The sequence below is a fragment of the Branchiostoma floridae genome, chromosome 12, assembly GCF_000003815.2.
Source record: "Branchiostoma floridae strain S238N-H82 chromosome 12, Bfl_VNyyK, whole genome shotgun sequence".
Taxonomy (NCBI): domain Eukaryota; kingdom Metazoa; phylum Chordata; class Leptocardii; order Amphioxiformes; family Branchiostomatidae; genus Branchiostoma; species Branchiostoma floridae.
Genome location: NC_049990.1, coordinates 19,289,420 through 19,303,818, shown reverse-complemented (window position 1 = coordinate 19,303,818; position 14,399 = coordinate 19,289,420). Strand labels below are relative to the sequence as shown.

The following is a 14,399-nucleotide window of genomic DNA, read 5'->3' as shown; positions in this document are numbered from 1 at the left end:
GTTGTTTCAGACGTATACTGCAGGCGAAAAATTCTGAACTCTGAAGATTTTCTGTGACGATTTGACTAGTGATCTATTCTTACTTACTGCTGTTTAAACACGCTTGAATTTTAATCTGTTACGTGTCCATTTCAAGTTTACCTTTGTTTGGGTTACTCGCGTGTACATGTATTCCTTATAGATTACAAATCCACTGTCTTATTAAGAAATTTTGATCATCTCTTGTTTTGAAATGTTGAAGTTTTTGACAGATATTGTTCCAGAAATAAAGACTTCCCCTGTTTTAACTTTTGTGGCTAATAGCAGGTCAGTTACTTATTAAAATAAGTAACTGACCTGCTATTAGCCACAAAAGTACAAAGTCGATCTACCAGATTTGGGATATTGTACATGTGGATAAATCTTTGACCAAAGGAGACTGATTACAACGCACCACCACAAAGAATAAACCCGCCTACAAACAAAGTTAAAACTGTTCAAAGTAAACATAGATATCCATTAAGTATGACATAAAGAGCAGTGTCGATAAGGATCACGAATTAGTAGATGGTATAAATTAACATTGTGTAAATCATCTCTTGAACCAAAGCATATCCGTGAAAGTTACATACTTACAAATGCATAACGAAGATTGTGGATATGTCCTAAGGTCGAAAAGCTAAAATAAAACCTTACGTACCGTCATTAGAAAAAAAATCCACTTTCCCCACGACGTATTTCTCCGTACAAGCCCAAATGTCTGTACAGGTGTTCAGTGAGTTCATACCATGTACAGATTATGCAAATCCCTCCCCACCCCTTATATTCAGACGCAAACTTGCCTTTTTGAAGGAATTCACTTCCTTGTCGTGGCGTCGTCTAAATTCACCTGCTCAAACATGTCTACCTACAACAAAATGTCCGTATATACCTCAACTGATTATGCTAACCCCTTCCAACTCCTTATATTCAGAGGCGAACTTGAATTTTTGAAGGTATTTACTTCCTTGTCGTGGCGTCGTCTAAATTCACCTGCTCTAACATGTCTACCTACAACAAAGTGTCCCTATATACCTCAACTGATTATGCTAACCCCTTCCAACTCCTTATATTCAGAGGCGAACTTGAATTTTTGAAGGTATTTACTTCCTTGTCGTGGCGGTCTACATTCACCTGCTCAAAAATATCTACCTGCGCCTGAATGTACGTACTTACCTCTGAGTCAACTGTACGAAAATCTGGTGTCAAAAATGGAATTGTACTTTGTTTTTAACAGGAACAGATCGTCTTAGAGATAAAACAAGGGTTAGATATAGCTTTGGTACTTACCACATGAAACCAGGTGCGCTCGTAGGTCGGTGCGTCCGTCGCACACGGCTACCTGGGGTTGTTTTGTCTCGGTGGGACAGACAGTATTTCACTCGCGCTCTGACGTGTGTATACAGGGTGTCCTGTTTCCAGTGAAGCATTGAACGACATGGCAGGCTATTGTCCTGGGTGGTGTAACATGTCGGAAAGCCCCGGCTATACATTTGAATAGGATCGAGGAACTGTGGTTGGGTGTGTTTGTTACTTTTGCCAAGAAGGTTGTGTTTTGGGTAGCGTTTGTATGCATGCATATACGCATGTATGTAATACTAACGTTATGTACGTATGTATGTATGTGTATATAAGGCCAGTACAACTTTAAGAACGCTTTATAGTTTATTTCTGCCATATACTGTTTGGGAGTTGGAAATGAAGAAATGAAGCAAACTTAATCTGAATGAACTTATATAGATACGCCCAAGGTTGATGTTCTATATAACACATAACGTCTAGGTGGTAGTTTTTCTAATAGATACATGGTGTTAGACCGTGTTCTAACTGTCTCTGTCAAGTATTGTTTACCTCCTACCTATGTCCGTTGTTAACTGTCCTAACCCTACCTCCTTACAATCTAGAGAAACTAACCCTACCTCCTTACAATCTAAAGAAACTAACCCTACCTCCTTACAATCTAGAGAAACTAACCCTATATACCTCCTTACAATCTAGAGAAACTAACCCTATATACCTCCTTACAATCTAGAGAAACTAACCCTACCTCCTTACAATCTAGAGAAACTAACCCTACCTTCTTACAATCTAGAGAAACCAACCACATAGCAAGTGCAAATTCACCACCGTGCACAATTCCAGTAGCATATACGATGTCATTGACAATAGCATGTCAGTAACTTCTTATGTGGCTATCACACTGAATTTTCATGGATACTACTACCACGCCGTGCACTACTACAGATTATGCACATGTGATATAGTGAAATAATCATGTGGAATTTGATTCATTTAATGAAGAAATACACGACAATCGGGCATTTAAAGGGACAAACAATACAAGTATTTGTAATCTCACTCCTTCTATCCTCACTTTATCTACGAAAGAAGTTCACTTCGGTAGTACTTAGATGGGCGTGGGTTGTTTATGGGGATATAAGAGGGGCGTTCAATAAGTAATAACCCTGACTCATTTCCCATAGCAGGAGATTAATGAAACTTGGCACAGTTATTAGTCTTTCTCTTCATAGGGACCACCCAGAGTTATGCATTTCTCCCATCGTTTGAAGCAGCTCTGGACACCGTTTTCTGGTCTTCCAACAGATGCCTCATCAATGGCAGAAGAGGAACGACCAGGTCTGGGAGCTGTTTCCACAGACTTCCGGCCATGTTTGAATTCAGGATGCCAGCGTTTTACAAGGTCACATGATGGGGCATCATCACCATAAGTTTCTTTCATTTCATCAAAAGTCTCATTTGGTGTGCGTCCTTTCAAATACAAAAACCGGATCACTGCGCGACACTCAACTGGCTCCATTTCAGACCTGGTCCATTTCACACATAACTCAGTTCAAACACCAGTAAATCAGAAACAACAATTAGTTCAGAGCTAAACTGTAGAGATATGAATCGTTACACATGCAAAATTTCATCTAGATCAGACAACTGGAAGTGGGTCAGAGTTATTACTTATTGAACGCCCCTCGTAGGGTTGCTCCACCCACAACGTGGTTCCTGCTGACTGTCGACTGGTAGGTTGAACATAACCTGGCCTGTCAGTGACCACGGTTCGTCGACATTGTACGAGTACGGTTCATAAACATTACACCACCACCACCGGTCGCACTAATGCCGTGCACCTCGTTTCTTTTCACCTGGGCGGGATGCCCCTGAAGGGGGCTTTGCCCAGTAGAGTATAGATGTAGATGTAGATTACAAAGTTTAGCTTGACTTACTATGATCCTCTTTGCCCCTTCGGAAGCACAGGGCCTCAGTGAGTTGTCTCCACCTTCCTCTGTCTCTGGTGGTCTTCTTTGCCTCGTGTCAAGAGGTGTCTGCATGTTCTAAGTCCTTCTTGACACCTGTCCTCCAAGACAGCTTAGGTCTTCCCCTTCTTCTTTTGCCTTGGGGGTTCCATTCTAGGACTGCCCTTGTAATGGATGGTGGGGGTTTACTCAGTGTGTGTCCGATCCACCTCAATTTCCTGCGCCTTATGGTGACTTCCACAGGTACCTGGCCAGTCCTCTCACAAAGTTTGGTTACTGGATTTTTTTTTTCAATTATGTACTATGAGTTGTGCTTACCAATACGATAATGTCCGTAACTTCTTGTAGTGCTTATCTTTACCTTTTACTGTGTATGCTACCTTACTTAATGTCACTGACAATACGCCATTTTATCGAGTTGTTGGATGGATATGTTTCCCGCCGGTGACTGCTATATGGTATTTCTTATTTGGGGGTTGGAAGTTTAAAAGAATGAAGTTCGCGTCTTCTTCTATAGTGAGATAAGAATCCATTCTTTACTATCATTCATGACATACATCTTAGATTGTTCATGGGATGAACATTTTTCTACAGCATGAACAATTGTATGGAACCATTTTATCGAGGGTGTCTGCCCATATTATTTCTCATCATTCACATTTTGGGTCCGTGACAGTCTAAATTCTAACGCCTAAAACCCCATGAGGCGCAAGCCAACACATATTCGGCTAGCATAGTGCAAATACAAATGTACTAGTACATAACATACTTTCTAACAGTAACTGTCGGGTGATGTTGCGTCGTCAGTAAGTTATCATATATTTGAAAACACTGGCGCTTCATGCATTTACATATCACATTGTGGTTGCTCAAGATTATATAATGTGCTGAAAACGGATATATGATGTAGACATTTACAACAATCAGCATTATTTAAAAAAGAGGCAATGCAAATTAGTTAAGTAGGTACGTAACGTAAGTAAGTTAATGTTGTTGAAATGAACTAGATGACAACACACAATTAATCCAATGAACTTGGGAATCATGTTTACTTTTGGTTGTCAGATGTTGTTTGGCAAAAGTATCAAAAGTATGATTGGTAACGTATCTATATCGCTTTAGTAACTATAACATATCCTGGTCCATCATTGGTCCCGCCTACTCCACTAGTGTTTGATCCTGAGTTATAGGAGCCACCTCCACCCCCACACGCACCTTGTGAATTAACACCCCTCCCTCCTCCTGAGTACCCACCCCCTCCTCCTCCCCCACCTCCATAGCCATAACTCCCTCCCCCTCCTCCAAACCCACCACCTGCATTGCAGTGCACCCCCCTCCCACCGACTCCACCGTTCACGAAAGCTTTCCCACCCTCACCCCCTCTACACCCATCAGTGCCACCGAAGTGAACTTTCCCGCTCGCGCCGTCCGTTAGGAGCCCCCCGCCTCCCCCACCTGCACTGTCATTATCCCCTTGTGTGGCGCCTTTTCCGTCAGAACCTCCTGCAAATTCATAAGGACCACTTGAGCTGTACTGCCCTGCTGTCGCGGTTGTACCGTCACTGTTGGGGTTCCTACTATTCAAGAGATTCCCTCCCCCCGCACCTCCCGCCACGATCAGCGGCGTGTTGTCCGTCTTGGTGACGAAGGTCCCGCCTCCACCACCGACCCCACCGCTGTGCTTGTTCTCTCCCTCTTGGCCAACAAGTACCTTCAGCACTTCACCTAATATGATAGTGGCCACAAAACGGATTTTGCACCTTAAGCTTTTATATTACATGTATGATCCTGTCACCATGATAATATTACATATTGTAACTATCGCGAAAATGTTACCGAAGTAGAAACTATACATTAATGAATTGTCATTATTTTCACCTACCTTTGGAATGTTAGGCCGAAAGGATTCAATGCATCATCTAGATAAATGTTTGACGTAGCTTACTGAAATTACGAGAAGGGAATGCTTTACATATTTAGTTTTGGTGTTTTGCCTATTTAGAGTACCTTATCTTTAAAAAATAATTTGTTGTTGTCTCCCCTTTCGGTGTTATTGCTTGTAAACGCAAGATCTAGTGGAAAGAAATCGTCAGGTAGAAATGTAAATTGTAAATGCTTAAGTCTGTTGAATGATTGTACATTTATTACAATGTGGTGATCATCAGGAATCCTACCTTTCTGCAATTGAAAGGCCCCCTTGACCACCGCACCGCGCCCTCTGGCGGACTTGGGATCATAAACACCAAAACCTGCAGCAGCACCTAGAAAGTGCAATCAGAAACCAGTATCTCCTCAAACCATATACAAGTTAAAATTTTACAGAGAAACAGAAAAATGCTGAATAAGGTGTTGTTTACGTTATCATGTTCTACTCTAACCGAGAAAAAATTAGGTCTCTGAACTTATTTAAATCATTTATCAGAATACCTGCCGCCTCTATCCTGTACTCCCCAGTATCTGGTACAGTGAAGTACTGAATCCCGTCCTTCAGCTGCACCAGCCCCTCGTGGTCCTGTCCGCGGTAGTGGGTCCCCAGGCTGGTCGGGCCCAGACAGCCGGTGGTACCGAGGGTCGTGAAACGGGCAGTACGGAAACCTGAATCTTATATATTGGTACAAAAATATGTGCAATATCATAAAGATATCGAAATCAGTCCATTATATAGCATTCTGGAAGGTGTATATAGTATGTATTGAGTTAATACTGACTTTCAAGTCAAAAATAAGAAAAAAAATAGAATTTGCTCTAAGATTATTTTTCTTCGTTCAAGACCAATATGAAATTAATGACACAAAAGTTTGAGTAATTGTGAATACTGTCGCATATAAATATAGTTTTGTGATTGTAGTAATAACTTTAGAAGATATGTATATTTCGGTGACTCTAAAAGCGTAGTATCTCACTACACTTGGGACACCGGTGAGGCACTGCGGGGTTCGTTCACTGTGGCACTGTTGTGTTAATTTCTTCCTTTTTTTCGTTTTAAAATATCTCAGTTTTAAAAAAAGAATCGAAGAAAACTAGAAAGGCCGACATTTGCTTAAGAGCAAATACAGCATATTTCAGCCATACCCCTTCCCACGCAACATTGGACTGTTCCAAATCACCCCTGCGCAAAAATGGAACATCCTCTTAACAGTACATTATCCCCCAAAGTGGACTGGTATTGTGAATTGATTCCAGGTAAAAACAGAGCTTGCTTCTATTTTTCAGAAAATGACAATAATCACACCTTCCATTCAGAAAATTTTCATCATGACTGAAAATTGTTGAATGACTTCATGTAATGTCATTAACAATTTTCAGTAAGATAACTAGGTAAGTTTAAAAAAGTATAAGCTCCTTGTGATGTGGGTACATTTATTATTGCAGTGAACTTTTTTTATTCAAGTAGGGCATACAATTTAATAATTATCAAGCAGGTGCAGGTACTGTAGGAGCGTTTGTTTTCTTCAAGCTGTAAAACTGTTAAACTGTTTTACTTTGTATGCAATCAGCCATCGAGCCTATTCTTATTTTAGTTTAACAACTTCCTGCCAGACCCGGAAGATACGATTGAACCTTGTTCGAGGATTTATTTTCGTCTGTCTGGTCAGTCTGTTCATACCCTGGCGCTGAGAGTGTTTTATTGGGCTGAAACTCTGGCAGTTTAAAGTTACTTACAATTTAAATGTTCAAAGTTTATGTCAAACAACAACAGCACTAGGAAATGTGGCCACTATAGACAGGTGGTCACTATAGAGAAAATGCTGATCTATTGACTAGGAGCCATACGTTACACATGATTTCAGTACACTGATCATTAATCATATAAACATTGCACAGGTAAGCCAATTGTTTAGATGTACAATTAAGTTCAAATAATTCTGAAGAGAAATATTGATGAGAAAATAATCATTCTCGCCACTGTCTAACTTATGATTACGTATCAAAACTAAACGCAGATTTTCTAACTAACGCACCTTTCGCCGACTTCATCAAAGGACAAAGAAACACAGCTGTTGATTAGACTAAGAGTTTCAAACAGTCATGTGCTGTGTGCCAGTTGACAGCGAACTTCATGCTACGTGATGTTTCACATTGCTTGGACCTTCTTTCCTACAGCGGTGCTTCTACAAAATATTTAGACTGTAACACTGAGTCCCACATGTTTTATAGAATAGAATTTGACGCAGAACAGCGTTTTTGCTGGGTATTTTTCTTGAAAAATGTCCGTGGGAATATCAGCGAGGCGGCGACGTAGGGATATCAGACCGTCAACAAAAGTCGCACGGCGGCTAACGGCGCAGCGAAGATACTAGCGCTATGAATAAGCGCTTCAACTAAGGATGGCAACCCGTACAATATTTTTGTATACTGTTGAGCTAAGTAAAGTTTGTTGTTTATGAGGTTTTAGTTGTCTTTGAAGCTTTGACCCGAAATATTCTAAAGTCAAACTGCTGAAGAGAAGTAAGTGACTGCTACGATTATCGTAGATATGGCCCTAAAAAAACTGATAAAAGAAGCCTTCTCAATAGTCTAAAATGCAAGAGCTTCCGGGGGGGCTTCGCCAACCTGGGTCCGCCCCCCCCCCCCCCCCACAGTGGCCCTGCCCCTGGACCCCGCCAGGGACATTAGGCGGCCCCCGGACCCCTGTCCGACGCTTTGAAAAAATCCTGGCGAGAAGTCTGTACGGCCTGAGTCTTCAAGTTAACGTATTGTGTGGTCCCGCTTATGAATATTAATTAGCCTTCACTTTCCTCTTCGCTGATTGGCTGAACCATTAATTGAATTAACTCTTCCTGCCAGCTAGAAGTAGGTGCAGATGTCGGCTCTGTGGGGTGAACGTCCGAAAGGTCATGGCATGGAGAACGAAAGAAAACCAATTTCCCCTAAAAAAGTGCTGTAATTAAGCCTTTTACAGTACTTTATGCCAAAAATTTTACTTGGATCATTTTACCAACTATCTTATGCCTATCTATACCAAATGTTACTCATACCAGGGTACAGGGGTGCAAAATATACCGTTATAAGACCGTCAACAACAGTCGCACGGAGCTAACAGCGCAGCGAAAATACCATCGCTAGCGTTTCAACTTCGGATAACAAGTTATAAGTACTGTTGAACTCAGTAACGTTAAAGTTTGTTTTTAGTTGCCTTTGACGGTTTGACCTGAAATAGTGTTACGCTAAACTCCTGAAGAGAAGTTAAGTGACTGCTGCGATTATCATAGATATGCCCCTAAGAACTGATACAATATAAAGCCTTCTGAATAGTCTAAAATGCGAGAGCCTTAGGCGGGCTTCGCTCCCACTGGCGGGAACACTGCTATATACGGGATCATGAGACCCCGCTTATGAATATTAATTAGCCTTTGGCCTCCTCTTCGCTGATTGGCTAGGTCTTTGATTCAATTAACTCTCCGGCTGACGCGCACAGGTGTGGCTCTGTGCGGGGTCACGGAAGGTCACGTCAGGAGGCCAAAAGAAAACAAATTTCCCCTCAGAAAAGTGCCAAAATTAATCATTTTAAAGTTGTTTATGTCAAAAATTTTACTTGAATCTTGTTACCAAGTATCTAATGCCTATCTATACCAAATTTCAGGTCATTTAATTGTAATACCAGGGTACAGGAGCCAAAAGTGTCCTTTTTTGGTCAAAATTGGCCAAAAATCGCCAAAAAAAGCATTTTGTTGCACTGTACACCAAAAGTGTTATTGAATTTATATGAAGGGATTATCAAGGCACATCTGTGTCAAATTTCAGCTCATTCGGTTGCAATACCAAGGTACAGGAGCCAAAAGTGTCCTTTTTTGGTCAAAAATTGGTCAAAAATCGCAAAAATAAGCATTTTGTTGTACTGTACACCAAAAGTGTTATTGAATTTATATGAAGAGATTATTAAGGCACATCTCTGTCAAATTTCAGCTCATTTGGTTGTAATACCAGGGTACAGGGGCCAAAAGTGTCCTTTTTTGTCAAAAATTGGTCAAAAAATCGCAAAAATAAGCATTTTGTTGCACTGTACACCAAAAGTGTTATTGAATTTATATGAAGGGATTATCAAGGCACATCTGTGTCAAATTTCAGCTCATTCGGTTGCAATACCAAGGTACAGGAGCCAAAAGTGTCCTTTTTTGGTCAAAAATTGGTAAAAAAATCGCAAAAATAAGCATTTTGTTGTACTGTACACCAAAAGTGTTATTGAATTTATATGAAGAGATTATCAAGGCACATCTCTGTCAAATTTCAGCTCATTTGGTTGTAATACCAGGGTACAGGGGCCAAAAGTGTCCTTTTTTTGTCAAAAATTGGTAAAAAAATCGCAAAAATAAGCATTTTGTTGTACTGTACACCAATTGTGTTATCGAATTTATATGGGGGCATTATTAAGGCACATCTCTGTCAAATTTCAGCTCATTTGATTGTAATACCAGGGTACAGGGGCAAAAATATACAGTTTTGGTCTAAAATTGACCAAAAAATCTCAATAAAATCATTTGAGAGGCAGATATGAAAAAAACTGAGAAAAAAGCATCAAGGTATTGGCCCATTCTACCCCTGTGCCAAATTTCAGGTCATTCGGTCCAGGAACGGCGGAGATGAATCACTTTGAAGATTTGACAGGAGAAAGAAAGAAGAAAGAAGAAAGAAACATTACGAATACAATATATTTCACCATACTATGTATGGCTGAAATATAATAACACAACAGTGCCACAGTGAACGAACCTCGCAGTGCCGCACCGGTACGCGAAGTGCAAAGGGAATACCACCTTTATTTACCCTGCGTTGTCTTGACTTCTTCCATGCGAGGCTTCACCTTGTCGTTTCTCTTACCCTGCGTTGTCTTCACTTCTCCCAGGCAAGGCTTCACCTTGTATGACGTCTTGTCCTCCTCAAAAGCGATGTATGCCTTCGCAGATAATCCGTCTGTGATGTTGGCAAGCTCTACCTGTAACAGGTTCGTCAGTCTACCGCTCACTTCCTCGTTGACTGCCATGATGTCAAACTCCGACCCGTGTTCCACGATGTTCCGTCCAAACTCTGCCGCGCTCTCTAACGCCACAGTCGCCGTTTCTATCTCCTCTATAGCGGTGGAGAACTCCTTACTCCGGGTCTGGCTCACCGTGTTAACACTGTCCAGTAACTCGGCCTCTTGTTGATTGACAAGCGCAACTAAATCCTTCCTAGTTTGCTCTGCCTTCTTCTTGATCTTTTTGATAGTTTCGGTGACCTTTTTCTCCAGCTCGGCTTTCTGTGTGTGCGCCAGTTGGTCAGCGTTCTTAAGATCCACCATCTTCTTCTCTGTTTTCGCAAGAAGACCGAGTATTGCCTCTTTTGCATTCACAGCTGTGTCGGTGAAATACTCATACTTGTGGTCCTTGTGGGACAGAGCGGTGCAGACCTGACAAATAGCCTCGCTACAGTCAATGCAGAAGAACTTGAGACTCTCCTGTGAGTGGATCCTACACGATGGCAGGGGGCGAGGCTTGATCTTAACGGTGTCGGATTCGGCCTTGAGCTGCTCTACACCGATCACCTGGTGACCTCTTAAGACCTTCATTCGACGGTGCATTGCGGCGCATTCGTCACACAGAAAGTCGCCACATTCCGTACAGAAGGACTCCGCTCCTGACTTGGTCTCACAGCTCCCACAGACCAGACTCTCTCCTTCATCAGTCAGCTTCTTGTGGACGTCAACCGTGTCCTTTAGGCTCTCCACGAAGAAGTTATCTTTCAGTTTCGCTACCCCGCCACCCGGAAGTAAAGTCTTGCTGCGACAGGTGGGGCAATCTAACTCAGTTTTGACCTTTTGCTTCTTCAGAAACTCTTCAAGACACTGCAGGCAGAAGGAATGAAGACAAGGCAGTACCTTGGGTCGGTGGTAGGGCTGCAGGCAGATCTGACACTCGAGGAAGTCTTCTGAGAGCCGATTCAGAAGTTTCGATTCCGCCATGTTGTGTATAGTGTTCGACCGTGACGGTTTCACATCTGAAACAGGGCTGAGAAATGTATGTCGAAGACCCACTAGACAGTTCAAATGTGACGAACGAGAAGGTTATTATTTCAAAACATTACCAAACCTGGAGGACAACGGTGTGTGCAGACATCGGAGGGACCGGGTTGTATACCTAACGTAACGGTACCTTACCTGAGAATGCGTGTTTGTAAACGTGACGTTAAGGTTTTGTACGCCGATCACGTAATGCGGCTGCTCTCAAGAAGGTCATGGCGGAAGCATTCGGATTTGCACACGCATGACCCATGGCTACTCCAAACAATTAGAACACTTGGTGGTAATCACGACACCCCGGCCGTCACTGTTTTCTGGCTTGTTATGAAAAAAAAGCACTGTGAACCATGTGATGACTACAACTAAACCCCCCTATTTTAGAAGTAGACTAGTCCTGTTACCTGACTCTGGTGCAAGGAGTCATGACGGGAAGACAATAAAATATGAAGGTCTTTAAAAGTCCAGTGTGCGGCCAGTTTGTTACAATTCATCAATCAAGAACTTAACATACATCGAAAATCACAAAATATCAGCTTTCCGAGTGTGCAACTACCTAATAGACTGGAATGCTCTAGGTAGCTGTAACACTAAGTATTACGTTATCCTGTGTACTGTGCACATCATTGAAAACACTTTAGACTATACAGCAGACTTTTAGGCAGGTGAATCAGCAAATATCATTCATGCATGTCCAAACGTAGCACGTATTAATTGAAACAATGACCATGGTTCATAATTTGGTTTATAAACCTTCCAAAGTTTAGTTACTGGATGTTTTTTCAATAATATACTATGAGCTGTGTCAACAAATAGGATTTATGTAGGTACCTTCTTGGAGTATTAAATTCTTACCTTTTACTGTGTATGCTACGTTACTGTAATGTCGCAAACAATGCACCATTTTTATGAAGTTGTTTGATGGACAGGTTTCCCGACAGTGCCTGTGATATGAGTTTTTCTGATGTAAAGCTTTTAAAAATGAAGCACACGTGTTTGTATACAGTGAGATAATAATCCATCCTTTATTATCTTTCATGACATACATTTTTTGTATATATTTTGTATATATATATCATATATGTATATATTAGACATTAACGATAATCAGCAGTGTTTAAAAGGAGGCAATACAAACAAAATTGGAAATGCACTAGATGACATCAAACACAATTGATGACAAAAGATTCAGGTTAACTTTTGTTTTGGAAAATATGTTTGTGTAAGGAGTGATATAGTAATTATATCGCCCTGGTAATAATGACATATCCCGGCCCATCATTGGCCCCTCCTTCACCGCTAGTGTCTGATCCGGAGTTATAGGAGCAACCTCCACCCCCACAGGCTCCATCCCGACCCCCCCCCCCCCGTCCAACCTCCTGAGTACCCACCCCCTCCACCTCCCCCACCTGCATTATCATGACTATCTCCCCCTCCTCCAAACCCGTCCTCTGCATTGTTGTACACCCCCCCTCCCACCGACTATACCGCTCCGAATGCCTTCCCACCCTCACCCCGCCCCCTTATTACCGCTAGTGCCACCGAAGTAAACTTTCCAGCTCGCACCGTCCAATAGGAGCCCTCCGCCTCCCCCACCTACATAGCTGCCATCCCCTTGTGTGGCGCCTTCCCCGTCAGAACCTCCTGCAAAGTTACGGCGACCACCTGAGCTGTACTGCCCTGCTGTCGCGGTTGTACCGTCACTGTTGGTGTTTCTTTTCTTCAAGAGATCACCTCCCCCCACACACCCCGCCACGATCAGCGGCGTGTTGTCCGTCTTGGTGACGAAGGTCCCGCCTCCACCGCCGACCCCATAGCTGGACTTACTTCCCCCTCCCTCTTGGCCAACAAGAATCTTCAAGACCTCACCTAAGATTGACAATAAATGAAAAATTCTCTGATATATCAAAAATGTATTCCTGCCCAAGTACTGTGGACAGAACAACATTACGTCACATGTTGTAAATATCGTAATATCACCGAGGAAATTTATTACAAAATAAATTTTAAATGTTGATTACAAGCCAGTTGGCATATAACTGCGGAATGTCAGATGGGTAGAAAATAATTGGTCATCTAATTATTCGAAGATGGAGGTTAGACATCCTAGAAGAACATAACACAAAATGAGTCAAGAAACTGGTCATGGATGAATCCTTTATATAGCCATGTCAGGTAGTATTAATTATTAATCAGCCGCCCTTTATTAAACATGATATCTAACTGATTATCTGACATGGCTATAGCTTAATAAATAATGAAAGAAATGACGTTGTACCTATACATGGTCACTGTTTGAAAATTGCCTGAGGGTCTGCATACTTTATATGCGTAGACAGCCTATTTCTATTTCCCGTAATTCGTAGGCAAAGCCACCTTATCTACGTAATTCGTAGCAAGGCGACGGAATTTAGCGTAATTGCCTTCCTTGATTTAGCGTAACACATAGGGGGATTCTTCTGAATTCGGTGTAAATTGTTGTCAGGACCCCCCATGCAGACCCTCTTGCCTAACTTAGGCGCCGGCTGCAAGCTCCTCCTTCAGTGCTCTTGTCTGTTAACAGCAAAATAGAGTAGATGTGTACGTCGTAAATAAAAGTGGTGAGTGTTTGTACCTATGTCATGTGATGATAGCCAGCGATCCTACCTTTCTGCAGTTGAAATGTCCCTCTGACCACCGCAAAATAGTGCCCTTAAACCTCAGTACCTTGTGCTGTTGCCTAGCTTGAGAGAAAACGGTGTGAAGAAAAGTTGGTAGGGCCGACTTGTCGACCTGTAACGTTGAAGGTTGGCTAGCATGTAAATGGCGTTACTTCGGCCTTAAGCTGCTCTACGCCGATCACCTGGTGACCTCTAGTGGCCTTCATACGACGATGCATTGTAACACATTCATCACATAGAGAGTCGCCACATTCCGTACAGAAGGACTTCGCTCCTGACTTGGTCTCACAGCTCCCACAGACCAGACTTTCTCCTTCATTAGCCAGCTTCTTGTGGACGTCAACCGTGTCCTTCAGGCTCTCCACGAAGAAATTATCTTTCAATTCCGCGACCCCGCCACCCGGAAGTAAAGTCTTGCTGCGACAGGTGGGGCAGGCTAGCTCAGTGTGTCAGGTACACGCC

General features: G+C 42.3%; 2 protein-coding genes across 4 annotated transcripts in view; both read right to left on the bottom strand.

Annotated features, from left to right (window-relative positions):
• Positions 1–5,086: 5,086 nt before the first annotated feature.
• Positions 5,087–11,997, bottom strand: LOC118426851 (E3 ubiquitin-protein ligase TRIM56-like). Of its 3 annotated transcripts, none has more exons than XM_035836406.1 (3): positions 10,050–11,997; positions 5,712–5,879; positions 5,087–5,545 (listed from the first exon to the last, which is right to left on the bottom strand). In XM_035836406.1, exons 1-3 carry the CDS (start codon positions 11,221–11,223, stop codon positions 5,283–5,285), a joined length of 1,605 nt encoding a protein of 534 aa, XP_035692299.1. In that variant the 5' UTR covers positions 11,224–11,997; the 3' UTR covers positions 5,087–5,282. The 3 variants fall into 3 exon arrangements, with proteins under 3 accessions (XP_035692299.1, XP_035692298.1, XP_035692300.1); XM_035836405.1 differs by having other exon boundaries at positions 5,088–5,545; positions 5,712–5,885; XM_035836407.1 differs by having other exon boundaries at positions 5,088–5,545; positions 5,712–5,885; positions 10,104–11,997.
• A 790-nt stretch (positions 11,998–12,787) lies between these two features.
• LOC118427138 (loricrin-like) overlaps positions 12,788–14,399 on the bottom strand; it is a 1,827-nt gene continuing 215 nt past the window's right edge. Inside the window, exons 2-3 of the mRNA XM_035836776.1 lie at positions 14,197–14,373; positions 12,788–13,146 (exon numbers count right to left, since the gene is read on the bottom strand). Of these exons, the coding sequence (XP_035692669.1) occupies positions 12,788–13,146; positions 14,197–14,373 (536 nt within the window). The remainder of the gene's footprint in view (positions 13,147–14,196; positions 14,374–14,399) is intronic.

Bases quoted from the DNA above. Each gene is read 5' to 3' on its own strand.
- LOC118426851 (XM_035836405.1), bottom strand. From the start codon at position 11,223: ATGGCGGAATCGAAACTTCTGAATCGGCTCTCAGAAGACTTCCTCGAG. The intron at 5,886-10,049 runs GTAAATAAAGGT...CCAATATATAAG, and splicing joins AGAAGTCAAGACAACGCAGG to ATTCAGGTTTCCGTACTGCC. The intron at 5,546-5,711 runs GTATTCTGATAA...TGCACTTTCTAG, and splicing joins GTACAGGATAGAGGCGGCAG to GTGCTGCTGCAGGTTTTGGT.